Here is an 18,278-nt window from a genome sequence, read left to right as displayed (position 1 = left end):
TATGACAACTGAACTGTGATATGCCTATTTAACTATTTCTCTTAAGAAAAGCAGTTGTCCACTGTGAAGTGATTGCACACTGGACAGTGTTTGCATATGATGTGTGCGTACCTGCAGCTTGGCGTTCTGTGTCTGTAGTGTTGTGTTGTTCTCCTGTAAGGAGGCAGTCTGTCTCTGTAGGGCTACTATCTGAGCCTGCAGGTTGGAGCTTTGGGTCTCCAGTTGTTTCAGCTGGCTCCTCAGGGCTGCCTTCTCAGCCTGTAGCGTGGCATTCTGGGAGGCACACACAGAGCACACATAGAATCAGTCAGAAATGTGAAAACCCCAAATTTATTCACACAGAAAAAAAATAAAATAAGACATCTTAAATTCCTGATACTACGCCACTTACATTCCTTTCCACCTCAATGAGTCTGTCTTTGACTTTCAGCAGTTCCCTGGTGGCTTCGTGGCTCTCCTTCTCCCATTTGCTAACAGACTGTGGGTCCCCCCCTCCTCGAGGGGGTGAGCTCTGTACCATCCTCTCCTCCTCCTCCCTCTGACGCAGCGCTTCATAGTTTTTCTTCACCTGGAGACAGATTGGTGAAAACTATGTAAGTAAAACTTGCTAAATGCTTGTAAAATGCTGCTCTTTCAGTAACAGCTAAGGATGACTGTACTGTGCTTGAGCATGACAACAGTACAACAACAGCAGACAGGATCCATTACAATTTTTAAAAAGTGACACTTAGTTCACCCACAGATGCCTTAAGTTTGCCCCTAAACATTTAAGACTCGGATGCAATCTGTGCCAGCAAGTTACACACAAACACCTCTCTGAAGGAAAGTCGACATTCTCCTCTCCACCTCTTTCAGACTCCTGCACCCTCATGAATAGATAAGCCAATGATAGAAGTGGAAGAGATGAATAAATAATGTATGGGCTTTGAGAAGTGCTCAGCGTTTTCACAGTCCCAGACTGCAGGGGAAGACTTTAAGCCTTGGTGTTCTCAAGTGGACAGGCTGGAAAATTGGGGTTTGGCTTTGTCTGTGTTTATGGGATACTGTTTTTTTACTGTAGTGTAGCACTGCTACACATCTGTGTGTAATAAAGCTAAAATAACATATTTGTTAATTCTTCAGTATGGATTTCTGTATCTATTACTCACTGTCTTGAGCTCCTGGCGAAGCTGCTGGTTAAGGTTTGAGGACTCTTGCAATCTGGCCTCTAGAGCAGCAATCTTCTCCTCTTTAATCTCCAAAGATGATTTCAGAGTTGATTCCAGCTTGGTTTCCAGGAGCTTAAACCTAAGAATGAAATCTCACTTAGTGTATGTGCAGTAGTGCAGTTTCTATTGTGGTTCTGAACTGAAAAGAATCATGTGACAGTAAAAACAGAGCTGTGTGTACATTTGTGAGTCCGTACCTGTCGTCTGAGCTCTCATCGTGCAGCAGTCGTTCTTTGTTGAGTCCAATCTTTTCCAACTCATGAGTTAGTTTTTCTAAATCATTATTCATCTGCTGAGTTCGCAGCTTCTCACTCACAAGCTCCTGAACACACACACACGGACACAGAGTACCTCTGAATAGCACCGATACATATATTTGTGGAGTAATTCCAAAACATTTCTGTTACATGACACTCATATAACAAAAAGCTGTAGTTTAAAAATATCTGGAATAATATAGTTATATTAGCAGGCGTTCTTAGGGTCTGCTTACCTCTCTGAGTGTGATGAGGGTCTTCTTATCAATTGAGGCCTGTTTTACCAGTTCCTTGTTCTCTCTCTCCAGGTCTTTGACTCTTGTGCAGGAGTCCCTGAAGAAGATCATCTCCTTTCCCATTGTCCGATTCTCCTTCTCCAAAGCGGAAATCCGCTGGTTGCAGTCGTCCAGCTTGGAGTCACGGATCTCGGCCTGCTGCCTGAGCCGCTTGTTCTCCTTCTCCAGAAGCTTCTTGTCTTTCTCCAGCTGGGAGCTTTCCTGCTCTAGAGTCTTGTTCTGGGAACAAGATTAAAGAGTATCATATGATTGGATTCTTTTTACTCAAAATGCTTTGTAAATACATGTTCAGAAATAACAAGTCAATCATTAAGTCAATGGTCCAAAATCTAATTTGACAAATAATCTTGGATGAAGCAACTCTGCTGGGAAACTTGCAGTAATTTAATCCGAATGGACTAAAACTAAAATGACTAAAAGTGTTTTCATACAGGATTCTCCAGACTGCTGTATCACAAACACTACTCAGTGTGTATCAACTACAATTTTTAGGCCAATCTCGCTGCCCCCATTCTGCCAGGCAGAATCAGTCCATCTCAAAAAAAAAAAAAAAAAAAAGAGTCACTGAAGCTGTGTCAGTAAAACACCTACAGCTTTGCCACTGGATGTTGCGTCTGTTTCTACTCCATAGAAGAGTAAAGTTGAAATGCAACAATGTTCTTAAACACAAAACAATATTCAGTTTTATTTAGCCGGTTGTCCTTCCCCTACATTTCAGCACATCTTATTGTCATTTTGTGCCTACCTCCTGCTCCAGCTGCTCCAGGCGTTTACTGGAGATCTTGAGCTCCTCCAGGTTGCGCTGGAGGGTTTGATTCTCGGTTTCAACCTCATGCAACTCTGCCTCCAACTGCTGGATCTTCTTGCTGCTGTTCTCTAAAGCCTTCTGCAAGCGCTGGTTTTCTGTATCTAGGCCCTGGTAACTCACCTGGGAGGTAATAAGCGAGATTAGGATATTAAAAGCATCAATGAACTAGTTGTAGTGCTCCCTGATCCCATGCCTGATCCATTATTACAAAAATGTTACGTGTAAGGTGCCCTTAATTCTACATTTCTGTCTCAAAACACAAATGGCCTCTGTTAAGAAGCATGTAGCTTGGACTGGTGCGGACACCATTACCATTAATCTAACACTCTAGTCAGTCGTATGAGTGGAGTGAAGTCTTACCTCTAATCTCTCCGTCTTTTTGGATGATGCTTTGAGCAATTCCAGGTTGCGCTTCAGCTGGCTCCTCTCACTCTCTAGCTCTCTGTTCTCAGCTTCCAGCTGAGCAGCCTTAGCCCCTGCTGACCGGAGACTCTCAGCCGAGCGTCGAAGTTCCAAGTTCTCCTGCTCCAGCTGCGAGTTCTCCTTTTCTACAGCCTCCAGATGGAAGGCCATATTCTTCAGAGCATCTAGCTTCTTCTTAAGACGACGGCCCTCTGCCTCGAGCTCCAAGTTCTCCTTCTCCAAAGAATATACCTACAAAAGTGATGATGTGTAAAACATTTGTTTTGGTATTCTGTACTTTGTTCTATGCTGCTGTCACAGCTTCAAATGCATTATTAGATTATTAGACACTTTATTGTTTTTAATAACTTATTCATGGTGGTTAACGACATACAGACACAAATGTGCATTGTCAATGTTATTACATTTACTTAAATCATTGGAAAAATAATTCGTATTTCACACCTGGTCTGATGGCATGAAATAAAAGATAATGAAGTTAACCATGTGAGGAACGGATATTGACATGCTGAAGTCTCAAAATACAAAGCACTTGCAACACTAAAGGCGTCTGACCTTTTCACAGGTGATTTCAAGACTGGCAACTTTCTTCTGCAGGCTCTCGTTGTCCCTTTCCAGCTTATGCAACTGAACCTCCAGCTCCTCTGCTCTCTCACCTTTCTCCTTCATCACCTCAAGCTCCTTACCTGCATCAAAAAGTAAAAAAAGATTAACAAACATAAAAAAAAAGGATTTTACAGCATAATTTATAGCAAAGGCAGCAGACAGATGGAGAAAAGCAATACCCACACTTAGAGCAACAAACCACAGATACAGCTAAACAACATGTCACTCACGTAATTGTTTTCTTTCAAACTCCATCTTATTCAGTTTGGCAGTTGTCTCGCAGATAGATTCATGGAGAATGCGATTCTCCTTCTCCACATCCTTGACCCGGGCCTCAGCACCCACCTGGCAGCGCTGACGCAGAGATGACACAGTCTGGCTCAGGTGTTTGTTCTCCTGCTCCAGACCCTTAAGCTGGAAAACGGACACCAGAGTTTTATTCACTGGGGTAATGTTCAAAGTAAGTGAAGTATTACCCAGACAGGTCTCTCGATCTGTGATGTTCAAGTTTCAGTATTCTGTGCTCTATGTGAGACAGGTTTTATGAGCTGATGCTGAAAGAATATTTTTAAGATTAGAAATTAAGCCCCAGGTTTCTGCTTCACATATCTAGTTAGTCTAATTAGTTAAACGTCTCCAACAGACTCATAAAAATAAAAACATGACAATAAGAAACACTAATGACTTGTAGAAACAGCTTACAATAAATATACAAAAACTGCAGTCAAAAAGTGCAGTTCATTGGATTATTAAGTATTTTAGAACCACAATGCAATAGTTACATCTCATTATCTTTACAACTATGTGGAAACACTCGACCACAGAAATGGGTGCAGCGTGTTGTGTTTTGTCTGCCTGTAGAGCTCATCGAGTCTAGTTTTTACAAATTAGACCATTAAACTAATCTAATGTCTGTGTCTAACAGCAGTTTTCTGGCACTCTAATAGAGTAGGAACAGAGATATGTGCAGTCAATAAATGTAGTGGTAGTTCCACTTAATAGTTTTTTGAGCCAAATGCAAATCAATCACACAATTGTGATTGCTCTGAAGAAAAAACTTTGTCTTAACTAAAGCAATTATACAGCTTATGTTAATTTTCTTGGAACATCCTCGAACAAGAATCAATGATGGTTTTGTGGAAAAAGTAGCCTCTGTCATGCACAGTCTCAAAGCCGCGTTTGTCCGACTGTGCTTGTGTATGTGACCATATGTTTGTCTAGAGAACAGACTAACTATATTTAAAAAAGCATGTATTGTTGATTTGATTACAGTCATTCTCAGAAAGGTCTGCCTCTGTAACAGATTTAATTAACTGCACTTACTTATTCTACCATGTCAACATAATTAGCTTAAATTAATTTAATTTAATTTTAATAACAACTTCAGCAAAACTACATGCATACAATTATCACTCAAAAAATGTAAAACAAAGATTTCATCAATAGGTCTAAAAATTATTGGCTATGTGTACGTTTGTACCTGTCTCTCAGAATTTTCTCTGAGCGTTTCCAGAGTCTTCTCCAGTAAAGCCTTCTCCTTCATCAGGTCAGTGCTGAGAGACTCAGCGCTGCGCAGTGACTCTCTGTCTGCTGTCAGTTCATTCCCCAGCTGCTCCACCTACACACAAACAACCAGAATAAAAACTTGTTTAGTTTTAATATTAAATTTTCTTCACTTATGCATATAATTATGAGCTATAAATTAGATTATTGTAAAATCTTATGTTGCAGAATTGCCTGTATTATTATGGCAAAGGTATAATTCTGTTTCCACAATGACAAAAAACCTGGTGCAAATATTTATCCATGAGGCAAACATAACACTGTAAATCACTTAATTCTGTCAAAATTCTGCATTCAAACACACACAAATAGACAAACATATATTAAATAAGACTATCTTTGTTGTCTGAGTCAACCAGCAGCTGCATTCACAATTTAATGTGTTTTGGCTCTAGACCTTCAAGTCACTCAGAAATAAATTTCTCAGTCTAGATTTTCTCTTTGTGAGAATAAAACACAATTTCATGCCTTTTATTCAGAGGGCACAGAGAGAGGCTTATGTTTCTAGAAATAGCTGAGAGACTTCTCTTAGTGAGGGGCAATCGAGTGTCAAAGACTGGAAAAGAAAAGGCAATGCAGGGCTGCCTGGATTTACAGCTTTGCTTTCACAGTCCTATCCACCCCTCACCATACTCTCTCCTTTCCTTTTTATTTCACACTGTCACTGTGTGAAAAGCTCTAAAGCCGTGTGTTAAGGTCATATATTATTGAGGAGTGGTGGTCCAATATGCTAATGTGGCTGGTGACTGTAATTAGGGAAAAACTAAACTGCAAAGTGACTATTGGCAAATGCAATCTCTCACTTCTCACACCCAAACAATTAAATGCACAATCCATTGCTCACTTTCTGGTTCAGTCTCTGGTTTTCTTGACCGAGTTTGGACAGTTTTGCTAATGTTTCCTGACTGGCTGCTCCTCTGAGCTCCTCCACAGTCTTCAGCAGGGTCTGATTGTCTTTCTCCAGCTTCAGCAGTCGGCTCGAGGTCAGCTCATTCACCTCCTCACCCAAAGACTTCTGTGGGACTGAGTTAATGACATGTAGAGTGTTAATGTTTTATTAAATAATAACAAATAAACCAACAATTCAAACAAAATGGCATTATTGGGATTACAATTAGTTCATCAAAAATAAATTAACCCAAAGCCCTATGGCCTGTAACAGGTCTGAAACCATTCAAAGTGCCATTTTAACACCCGCTCCACATGAAGTCTTTATACTGATCCCTGGCTAGTTAAAGCTCTTCACAGCTTTTATAATCCAAACACACAGATTATCCTCTAGGAGCCACTGAATATTAATTACACGTCTCAACCAAGTGGAAAAAAAACCCCAGTGGAGGCTGGCAAATGCAAAAGGACTTTGGGGATAACGCCAGGTCCAGGACTCAATGGCTAAAGACTGGTTTGTAGGCCGTCTGAAGCCTTCAACTGGTCAACTCAGGTGGATGATGGATAATATGTTATCTCTTTAATTATAAAGAAACCTATTCTTATCCCCTGATTCTGAAATAACAGTTAGCTTCATCTTTTTACCTTCAGTCAGCTCTGGCGTCTTGGATAACTGCTCCAGCTCCCAGCCCAAGTGCAGGGACTCATCCATACTCTGTTTCTGAGCCATTTCAAGCACAAGGTTTTCTTCCAACAGTTCCTCCATGCGCTTCCGGTCTAAGTCTCGGTCCTGCGGAGAAACAAATGCGGAAATCATTGTCTTTGTCTTTTTTTTTTTTAAATTTAACTTCAATTCGATTCAATTTATTAACTTCAATTAATGTCTTGTCAGTCAACCGTCTAAATACTTTTGACCTCCTGATGTAAGTACTTTGCTTAAAATGGCTGTAATTCCTGAATGGTAAATGGCATATATTTATTATAGTCTACACTTTGATCACATCTTGGCCGTTTAGTTTTGAATCCATCATGGTGTTTTCCTAACAGCAAAATTAAAAAACTGTCCAAATACTTCTGGACCAAACTGTATAAACCATCTCACCATCTCCAGATCATGCATCTTAGATTTAAGCTGCAGATTCTCTTTCTCCAGGAGGTGCAGTTTGTCAGACCGGGTCCTGGTAGCATCTAGCTGCTCCTCCAGCATGGTCTTAGTCTCCAGCAAGATCTGGTTATCCTCCTTTAGCTCCTACAGATATCATATCAGCAGAGATTTAACAAACTGCCTGCAGCTAGTACACAAATTGTTTAGTGTAATTAGCTAATACTATTATTACATGTAGTATACTGTGAATACCAACAATAGTAGGTAGTGTAATATTGGCCATTCTTTACATGTGCTTAAGGATAAAGACACATCACCACCATTTTGAAAAACAATCTTATGTCATTGTTTACAGTCTGAAAACATGCACACAGAATCATGAGTTGCTTGCTTGCTGATCACAACAAGACCAGTTTGAACTAATGGCACTAAAACTTGTTTACATTTCAATCAATAGTTAGTCACTCAAGTATCTTCTGTCTTTGGATAAAAGCTTCTGCTATTGACTAAATGTTTTCCTGGCTTAAAGTAACACTATGTACTGTGTGATAAGCTGTGTACCTCTACTCTGGCCTTGTAAAACTCAATGTCGTGAAGTCTGTCCTTGTATCGGGTCAGCTCGCTCTCCAGTTTGTCTACACGGATCGCTTTCTCTCTCAGTGCATCCAGTTCATCACGGTAGGCCCGAGCTGACCGAGCGTCCGAGAGCAGCTGGTAGCTCTGCAGGAGATGACAGCCAAATACAGAGAATGAAAATGGGGATTTATGTATTGTAAGAAATATTTATGCCAAAAATGAATCACAATAGCAACAAACACAAGAATAGACACAATCATAAAACTTTTTTTTTCAAGGTAAATAGGTTCATTGAACCATCTTGAATCACTAGCAAAAAACTGCCTGAAAACAAACTCTCTGCACTATGAATTATCACAAACATGCACCCACACAAACTGTCCAACCCTGGACTTATCCACCTTGTTTACAGCACCTAGTCTTTTACCCAGCCAGGCAGCCTGCCGCCCACTCCAAATCAAAAGCCATGCAAGACTTTTGCTAGACTAAAGATAGCTCTAATAACCCCTAATGAGCTAAGCCACTAGCTAGCTGATTAAAGCCTGGCAGCACTGCAGACATTAAGGACTTAGAAAGAGAAGGGAGGAGCAGGTGAAGGGGAGATGAAGTCGCAAGAATCTTCTGTAAATGTTTAGTGTATGTAGGAGTGAGGAGTGCTGTGACTTGTGCCGTTACCTCTTGCTGAAGCCTTTTCAGCTCCACCTCCATGTTCTCAAGCTCCTGTCTAGTATCCAAAAGCTGTTCACTCTTCTCCTCTCTGGAAATAAAAAGAGACAAGAGGGTTAAGTGCTGATTAAGAAAAAAATGGAACGGGTCAGAAGATGTAACCTTTAAGGACACAGACAGAAGATATGGCTGTGAAAATAATAATTATGTCTGTTCAAACCTTTAACATGGACATTCCTTTCAGACCGTTTCCATTTCAATGCTTGCAGATAAATCATTTAAATGTGGCAACTTATTGACACAGATAAACAGAGTGGTTGCAACACAGAATCTGTGTTAATAGCTTGTTCACCATCATTTAGTTTTAGTAGCTCTAAAGCAGTGATTAGTATTCCAAGACATGGAAGTTTTAGCATTATGTTAATCACAGAGTGAACTGAAAACTTAAATATTTAAGTGTTTGGAGACTATAGTGTCTTTATTTCTCAAAATCATCTATATTATATTACTACTACTACTTTTAATACAGAAGGTTCTTGATTTAATAACTACAGATATTGCTTGCATTTAGCATAGGCATCCCATTGAGTATTACAGGCCACTGTTGTTTTTCTAATTTTGCAAACAACTCACATGTTGATTTCAAGATATCAGTAAACCCATTAACCCAGTTTCTCAAATAAAAATATCCTTTTGTGTCTGGCATGCTAGAGCTGTATCGTCAGGATACAATGTCTTTCCTGTGTCTTGTCCTGAATTCAGCTACTAACAAACAACCTCCTTCTTTTAGATATCACGCTAGGCAAGACCTGGAACAACATAGAACCCTATGACTACTTTAGGAGTAATACTATGCAAATCTGCCCCGAGGCTCCAACTCCTTACTTTCCTAATACAACAAACAACATCAGATAAGGAGAACAGACAGTTTCTAGTTGTATAAGCGGTACAAAATATGTTCTTTTCATTCTTTTACTGTCAACAGTAGTACCTAGCACTCTCCTGTATAATTTCATTACAGTGAAATAGGACAGCCTGACATTAGCTGTCTGTGTGTGTGTGTGTGTGTGTGTGTGTGTGTGTGTGTGTGTGTGTGTGTGTGTGTGTGTGTGTGTGTGTGTGTGTGTGTGTGTGTGTGTGTGTCTGCGAATTCTCCAGGCTTCTACTGCAGAAGAAGAATGTGTCACAATGCTTTGAAGGAAAAAGAGTGTATTTTTAAGATACTGTTCTGTCTGTGTTTGCATGAAACTGCTCCACTGAATATCTGACAGCCTATTTGATCACAACTCTCTGGGGTCTTTGGGTGCATCTCCGTAAAGAAAAGGAATCCCTCTTTTCTTGCTCTCTCATTTGTCTCCTACTTACTCCTGCAGTTAATGTTATGCTAATGTTATTTGTGAAGCGGGAGTCGATATTCTGGCAGGTTGTTCTTTCACCAATTTCTGTTTTAGTTTTATCAGTTAACCCCTTAACGTCCTGCAGCCCCCCCCCCCCCCCCTGTTACCCTCCCTTTCTCAAATCACCAACACCTGCCAACTCTAGCATGGCACATTAGCTCTGCTCTGATATGGATACAGCTGGCTCTGCTACGAACAATGGTTTAACACATGTTGCATATGTGCAAGTATATACAAACACTGCTTTCAAAAGCCTCCATTGACAACCTTTATTCTTTGTCTAACAGATGTCTACTGGTATCATTCTTATCTCATCAATTTACAATATACCTGTTGTAGTAAATAATCAACTCAAGGCTTACCGTGCAGCTTAAATATGACTTTAAACATTTCATAGGTAAAAAATAGATCTAGATCTATGATCTTAAACAGAAAGGGAAAATGCAGCCAGGCTGCAGACGGAGAAACATTAACAGAGCACTGTGGGAACACTGAACCATACCCCCTAGCTCTGACCTGGTCTCTTTCAGACACACACAGGGCCACACATTCGACACAATACATTTGTATGCAGAGACACAATCTGTGAATGCATCCACAAAACACAACACACACACACAGTCCTCTTCTGCCTCCGAGAAGAAACTGCAATCATGTGACCAGACTATATCAGCACATAGACTTAAAGACCCCTTTTGTCCCCTTTTCACTCAATCACATAACCTCACAATACCTCATTGTGGCACCAAAGCAAAAAGTAAATAATATAGCAACCGACAAACAAAATAAATCATTAACTTGTTTGGTCCTTTAGTCCTATTGAGGTCTACTGAAAACAAATATCACAAAGTATGTCATACAGAAGTGTCTACAGTGATATAGGTTAGACCTTTTCCACATTAAAACCAAGTGAATGACTTCAGGCTCAACCAAGGAGAGATATTTTTTACTCATGTGACCAAGTAGAAGCCAACCAGCACTCAATTCAAAGTTACAATTATTTGTTAAACATTACTTCAGCGTTTAGCTGACCTTCACACAGTCACTGTGTATTTCACAAAAGGAGACTGGTCAAATACAAACAAAATGTGTCACAACACTCAAGAATAACCTCGGGACTTTTCTGAATTATTAAAATCCACTTCTAAAATTAGCATAGGGCTGATATATTTCTATTACAGTTCTATGTATCCATCTTATTTCTCAGCTAAAGTAATAAGTGGGGGACAGGAGCAGCACCAACTTAAAATAATGCCTACAGTTTCCATCAAAGCATTAAATATCAACACCAACATCAAAATGCCATCTAAGTTTGACTGAAATGTTTTGCGCTGGTCATTAAGCTATTGACTGGCATGTGATCATAGCACTTTAAAAAGGAAGTTCTATTATTCATTGAATTTAAAAGGTCTCTCTAAGGTTTGTAAAAGGGTTGACTTGTGTGTGTGGGGCAGCATGACGTCAAAGCAGACAGGCCTCATATGAATAATAGAGAAGTAGAAAGTAAATGGACTGCTGGTCTCCATGATTCTTCCCCTCTGCCTGGTCACAGATATTGTTTGATTGTCATGCTTGAGTCATTCAAACTCACAATAACCACAAAGGCCTAACAACAGAGATTATTTTTAATACTGCTTGATTTGTCAACGTGTTTTGTTTATTAAAAGATGCAAATTACGTACTCTTCAAACAGCTAAGAACAAATATCTAATGCTATTACCGAAGTACAAATGTAAGTAAGTCATAACCAGTAGCCAGTAACCTCATAAAGGAGCTGATGAAATACAGTTCAAGTATTGACTTCAGCAACATTGCATCATTTTATCTCCAGGAACTAGGTGATGACGATTAGTGACTTCCCAGTTCAGATAAAACATACCAGTAAGAGAAGCTGCAGTTGTAGAAAAGTGGAAACTGCAGTAGTAAACAATATTGAGAGTGAAAGCTACCGTTTTATTTCAGTCAAGACCTTTCTTTAAGTTCTACTGAGACAGAACCAGGTCTAATTACATTTCCTGTTTCTTGGTAATTCCTGTCCTCTTTGCCCAATTAAAATAATAGCTTATCCTACTGATAAGGCTGTAGCACTTACAGTTCTTGTCGCAGGCGTCTGATCTTGGCCTTGGCATCAGCCAACTCCACAGAGAGGTGCTGGCGGCTTTCAGTCCTTCTCATGCTGGGGGAGTCACCAGGAGACTGGGTCGAACAGGGAGCCAGTGGGGACAGCTGCATGCAGTCTTTCTCTTGAGTTAACTCCACAATAGCCTGGATGAAAGGAGGAAAAACAGGCAGTGACATTTCTAATTGTGTGCATGAACTAAAACGGCTTTAGGAGAAGTCAACAGTTGGAAGCAGTATATCTGAACTGGAGCAGATTGGGATACAACACAATATGCTTCAAAGCAAAGGGAAGAGTAGATCCATGGATTCACTCAGAGCACCCCCACCACAAACTACAACACAGGCCTTAGAGCAAAACGTACGCCCACAGTCACACACAGTCAATTTTGATCTAGTGCCCGTGACAGGAAATGGGATTTTAATTGAGAGCGGCTGGACTACACAGTGATAATCTGGAGGCTATTAGGCCTTCTGACACACACAGTCCCACACAGTCCCACACAGTCCCACACAGTCCCACACAGTCCCACACACACACACACACACACACACACACACACACACACACACACGTGCAGCATTCAGTTATCAGTCGTGGGCATCTGCACCCTATGGGTTGGAAACTCATTTAATGACGCATATACTTTAAAGCACACACACTCTCCATCCATGAGACAGTTTCAACCCTTCCTTCCTGGGGCTGCTCTGTTGTGGTAATGGCAAAAAAGGGAAAAGTTTCCACATAACCCTGGCAGAGCCCATAATTTTCATCTGCAAAATGTTGTTTGGAGAAGAACGGACATCCACACAAACACATCTGCACAAAACAATATACAGCAAGTATATGTCATTACCTCCAGTTGTGTGTCCCTCTCATCCACCAGGCGTTTGAGGTGGAAAGCCAGGTTTCTGGAGAGGCCGTCCAGATCCTCAGGAGGCATTTCCCCACTTTCTAACCACTGCAGGTCAACTACGTTCTCCTGGTTATGTGTCACCTGAAATTACCAGAACAAACTATTAATTAAATCTTGTCAGAGTTGGACCTATTCATCAAAGAAAATATAACAATGTCTGAGAAGTTCTGTTTACTGGTGTGGATTAATACCTCTTGGATGTGGGATGCTATGGCAGCTTTGGTGTCAAAGTCGAGAGTCTGGATACGCTCAATGTACTCTTCCTTCCTCTCACACTGTAAACGGGGGGTTCACATAAAAGAATAGAAGAAAGGAGTGGAGGTTAGTAGACCAGAAGTGCAGACACAAACCAGGAGCCAGTGGTTGCAAGTTCATCTTTTGAATCATAAAAAGCTAATTTCCTTCTCATGCTGGCAGAAGATGAGATTACAACATGACTGTGCACTGAAGATACCAGCTCTTTTTTTATAGTGTACTGCTTAATCTGGCACCGAAGTAGACAGAATATTAAGTCTCAGTTATTTGCATGAAAAGCAGTCTTTTTGCAAAAAAAAAAAATAATAGAGCTGGTCAAGGGTCAGTGGTCGTATTTGAAAAACAGTGCAAAAGAGCTGAATGGAAGGTTTGTCACAAGGGAGGAAAGGTCTGTTATGCCATTCATTGCACAGCATAAAGGTAATTTATCTTATTAAAGAGAGTAATTGATTGAAATTAAGGCAGGCTGAATGGAGACTTTTCCGAAATTAACTTTAACTCTGCAATTATATTGTTTGAAAATGAAAAAGATCAGTAGCCTACATCTTGTAGATCAGAGAAACTAGGTCGTAAAATACAAAAAGTCACAGGCACAATGTTTCTCAAAGTATAATTGTCTTCTGTTATAAAATCTCTTAGTTCTTGCTCCATGACTCCAGACTCAAATAGACATTTCCTCTGATTTTGTATTGATTAAGATAAGGGTTTAGGATAAGGGGAAGTGTTACAGTGGCCTAAACTGGTATCTTACCTGAACAGCACAGCCCAGTAGCAGAAGCAACAGTTTTTTCATTTCCTCCAGACCTTGCTCTAAAGAACAAAACACAAAAATAAAAAATATTATAATACACCAAACAAAATGACAACCAACAATCTACTGCAATCATTTGAGTTGTGTCTTGTTTCCACTTTTATCTTGTGTGGCATTCTGTTCGAATAACATATGTGGCTTAACAAAAATCCAAAGGGGTTGACAAACTACTGAACAGATAACAGAATTTCTGCCTACTATTTGACATGTTTAAATCTATTTTCTTATTACAAAATAAATAAAAACAGTGCCACTTTCGGCTCTTTTTAATGCATCCATCTACATCTATTCATTTACTTGTAATTAGCCTAATTCCTGTGTTGTTAATTTCAATATAATAAAACTCCCTCTTTTACAGTGCCAGTGTTTTCCACAGTGTAAAAGGCCAAGCAGGGTGAACTTCCACTACTCTTCCACATGTCACGGCATATTGTCAGAAGCTGCTGAAACCCACAAACAGCTGCTAGCATGCTCAACAAGCCTGAGCTCATCTGTGGGATTTGGGGCTGAACAACAGTAAACCAGGTGGTGTATCGGTGTGTTACACTGACTAAGCATTGTGGTATATGCAAGCTGTGTGCATCTGTGTGTGTGTTTTCCCTATGTGGAGCGTGTGTGTGTGTGTGTGTGTGTGTGTGATAAGCTAGCTCATTGTGTGGTTGAGGGGACAGCAAGTGCTTAAACTGTCCGGCTCTAATAATAATAAATCCAGATTAGTGACAGCATGGTTTTTGCGGAGGGTAATCTGTTTGCTAGTCACTTTAATGCGCCATTTATCACAGCAAGGAACAGCTAAAAAAACAGGTATACAGACAACTTTAATACAAGACTTCCCCCCTTTGTGAAGTCTCAACTTTCCACATTATTTTAAACTAAACTAAACTTACACAATAGTACCAAAAACATGATTCTGATAGGGAAATTAATCCAATTTTCTTAGTAAAGAACACATTTACACTGCGACAAACAAAGCTAAAATCCAAAGCCAAACAGCACGTGATCCACTGTCAGGATGCATCCATTAATTTTACAGACACTCTACACAGTCAAATGAATCTCCTGTCTCTCATTCCTCCTGATTTTCCTCTGCACTTCCCATTAAGACTGAATAACGTATAGATACTTTTTGTTGTTCTGTACTTGACCGGAGTAATTTGTTCCAGCAAATATTTAGTGAACAAAAGACTTGGTATGTGCCATCCATCTAGAGGATGTGACAGTTTTCAGAGGGTGAATATTGTGGCATGCTTAGTCATACATAGACAATAGAGAAAAATACACTTTTTTCTTTATCATCGTCACCTGCTGACAAATGCTAAGCACAGAAATTGAATATGGTTATGGGCAATAAGGGTGACATTAGGTAAGACAAAATTCTCACAGCTGTAGGGCTTAGCAGTACTCAATTAAGAACACAGAAGTCTAGTTAGGGAATGGATTTTAGCTGAGCAAATCTACTGGAGCAATGTAGGAAGGCTAAGGGACCTCACCAGATAAATAATTCATAGAAGTAGAGACGGAGAACAAGAGGGAGCAACGGCAAGAGGGAGAGAAGAGACAAAAGAGTGAGAACACCACAGAGCACAAGCAACACAAACACGAGTGAAAGATGTAGAAATAGAGAAACCAAGAGAGAGAAAGAGAGCAGCAGGGAGGAGAGGAGGCAAGGTTGAAAATAGACTAGAGAGATCTCCCTCCCGGCAGCAACAGAAGCAACAGATTTGAGCTACCTGTCTCTTTGCTAGCCTCATGTTTTCCCCATCAGTCTTTTCCTCTCATCTATCAATTTATTCTCTGGCATTAAACACCCACCCATTCTTCCTTCCTTCCCTCTGCATTGTCACAAATCATCTGAGTCTCTTGAGTCCTTGCATTTACCCATCTAGGCTTCCTTTTTGACCTCCTTTCCTCCCTCCCTGCTTTATCCTCCAAGCAGGAAACATGAGGTCAGAGGGACAGTGACTAACCCTTCTTCCTGCAACGCCATTGTTAATCTGTGTGTAAGGATGTGAGTGAATATGCAGGAAAAAAATGTGTTTGCATGTGTAATCTATTGCTACAACCCTCCCTACTGCCAAGATGAATACATTCATTCAGGAACCAATGACTTGCATGTCAGTACTAAACTTGGTACAAGCTATCGGATATTGCTTTGACAGCATGCCAGGGTTTATTCAACACATCTCACTGAAGCAGAGGACAGACTTGGCTGAACCTTATTTTCAGATTTAAGACTTTTGTTCTTATAAGAGAAGATAAAGTGTCAAGTGGTATCACTGAGGTCAGTGTCATGAGCAGCTATGCATGAAGTCTGCCTTTGAACAAAAAGCACTAAACTGGCTGAAGATAACCAAAGAAGAAAATGATCAAATAAAAACAATACTAAAACAGGCATTTTGTTATAACAAAATCTTCACTGTTTCATCGGCATAACAGTCCTTGCTAACCCATCTCTGACATGCACAAACAACTCGGTCTATTCCATTGTTCCTTATAGAGACACTGGACACCACAACACCAAAAAAAAAAAAAAAAAAAAAAAAAAAAAAGACATCACGTAAACACACTCATTGTTTGCCTACACACGGAACATTTATTTTTTTTAAGACAAAAATAGGAGGCATGACTTTTTCTTATCCCATCACACACACACACACACATTGCGGCAAGCTGACAACTTTGTAATATTTCTATTCAGTTTTGATTGTAGTGGAGAAAACCACGTATGCTGTATGTATTCATGCAATGACGACAACTTGAGTGACAACAAGTTGCTTTGTTAAAGCAGCTACAGAAAGTCAATCATTGAAAAGTTTTGGGTAGAGAGGAAAACAGTTTCAGAAGATCATGCTGCTGAGAATTCACAGGCTGCAAGTCAGACTAAACAAAGGTGGTACTATGTGTGTTTGTGTGCCCCGACATGTGCATGCAACCATACACACTAGCAACTACTTTAATACACAAGTGAGTGGGTGTCTGTGCATGTATATAGACAGAGCCTGGGGGTGGGGCATATTACAGTATATTCCCTCTGTTGACTGTAGTAAAGACATCCTCCCCCATCCAACAACTAAACACAACCAACACACATCCCTTGCCTCCTAATGGGAGCATAATAAAAGCCACATGGCCAATGACTTTCAGCTGGCAGGCTTTGAGCCAATGAGCCAGACTCCACAGCCACCACTGGTCTGACTGGGTGACTGAATGATTGACTGATTATCTGACAAGCTGGAGGGTAAAGGGCAAAAACAAACCCCAAGGAATGCCGTCTAATACTTTCTGCTTGGTCAGGGTCCACTTGTACAGAGGTCTTCAATTTTTTCTACAATGACAATTTTGGTGTTCACTTTAGGTGTGTGTAAGGCCGTTGTGTAAAACTACTATGGATATGGAAGACAAACATTGTCTCAATTGGGCTATTATTGTAATCAGCAGTGAAAGGAAATCACAAAATGCATAAAGAAAGTGATTTAAGAGTTAGACGGCTGATGGCTGTAATTATTAGTACATTATAAAATACTTAAACTGCAATAAACCGAAAACGAATGAATTGTGAAGATCATTTGGCTTTAGTCTTAAAATGATTTTACTTTTTATATCCCTAAGGTAAATTAATATGAAAGTTATTGTTGTCTCTTCAATGCAGGAGGTCCTTTTGTTCATTTATTTACCCTTTGTGCCAATGGGGGCATATGAAAATTCCACTGTGACCATCGAGAAGCGATGAAAACTCAAAAATAACAGGAATAGCTGTGATGAAAGGATGATTAAGGCAGCTGAGGGAGAACAGGGTCAGAAAAGCTATTTCATCTGCTTAAAACATACAGGCACTGTATCTTTCAACAAGATCTGTGAGATGAGCCTGGAAACAGTTTGCTAAGAGGAGCTGATGATTGCATTTACTGCATTATGTATGAAGCATACAAACATTAGTGTGTTTTCAAAAAGAAAAACAGCCAATCCAATAATCTTGCAGTGGTTTTAGCAAAGGTTTTAGAGTGAGGGGTGGAGAACAAGCATCTTTACACAACATAGTCCTTTTATTCATGTAAACCTTTCATTTCCTCAACCACTACACCAAGTGGCTTCATCAAGATCTCACTGGAATATCAAATAACACTTGGAGCTGCATAGGTCAAGCTGCTCAAAAATGTTTTCATGAAATTCAAACACTTGACACTAACTACTGTTTCTTTGAGGGTGCTCAGACATATCGAATGTCATGGCGAGGCTCAGTAGGTCAAAGTTCTGCTGTCAAAGGGTTAAATGAATGAAACACTACATGGTCTGCACAGGTCGGGCTGCAATGTCTCTGGCTGCATGATGATTTACATTGTAAATGTTAACCATTAGTCATAATCAGCATTTTCCTTGTCTTTTC

The 18,278-nt window shown here is 40.1% G+C and overlaps 1 protein-coding gene across 6 annotated transcripts in view; it reads right to left on the bottom strand.

Moving 5' to 3' along the window:
- The window catches only part of LOC113158858 (girdin), a 54,771-nt gene that overhangs the window by 14,149 nt on the left and 22,344 nt on the right, over positions 1 to 18,278 (bottom strand). For all 6 annotated transcript variants that reach the window (XM_026355143.1, XM_026355147.1, XM_026355148.1 and 3 more), the window contains exons 5-23: positions 13,835 to 13,893; positions 13,020 to 13,103; positions 12,769 to 12,909; positions 11,886 to 12,058; positions 8,406 to 8,487; positions 7,716 to 7,874; positions 7,152 to 7,298; positions 6,695 to 6,839; positions 6,006 to 6,184; positions 5,079 to 5,216; positions 3,829 to 4,012; positions 3,548 to 3,678; positions 2,930 to 3,223; positions 2,507 to 2,689; positions 1,702 to 1,980; positions 1,406 to 1,530; positions 1,149 to 1,287; positions 392 to 568; positions 112 to 273 (exon numbers count right to left, since the gene is read on the bottom strand). In XM_026355143.1, coding sequence (XP_026210928.1) covers positions 112 to 273; positions 392 to 568; positions 1,149 to 1,287; positions 1,406 to 1,530; positions 1,702 to 1,980; positions 2,507 to 2,689; positions 2,930 to 3,223; positions 3,548 to 3,678; positions 3,829 to 4,012; positions 5,079 to 5,216; positions 6,006 to 6,184; positions 6,695 to 6,839; positions 7,152 to 7,298; positions 7,716 to 7,874; positions 8,406 to 8,487; positions 11,886 to 12,058; positions 12,769 to 12,909; positions 13,020 to 13,103; positions 13,835 to 13,893 — 2,981 coding nt within the window. The remainder of the gene's footprint in view (positions 1 to 111; positions 274 to 391; positions 569 to 1,148; positions 1,288 to 1,405; positions 1,531 to 1,701; positions 1,981 to 2,506; positions 2,690 to 2,929; positions 3,224 to 3,547; positions 3,679 to 3,828; positions 4,013 to 5,078; positions 5,217 to 6,005; positions 6,185 to 6,694; positions 6,840 to 7,151; positions 7,299 to 7,715; positions 7,875 to 8,405; positions 8,488 to 11,885; positions 12,059 to 12,768; positions 12,910 to 13,019; positions 13,104 to 13,834; positions 13,894 to 18,278) is intronic.

The sequence above is a fragment of the Anabas testudineus genome, chromosome 15 (assembly GCF_900324465.2).
Source record: "Anabas testudineus chromosome 15, fAnaTes1.2, whole genome shotgun sequence".
Lineage (NCBI taxonomy): Eukaryota > Metazoa > Chordata > Actinopteri > Anabantiformes > Anabantidae > Anabas > Anabas testudineus.
This window is presented reverse-complemented; position numbering and strand designations above follow the sequence as displayed.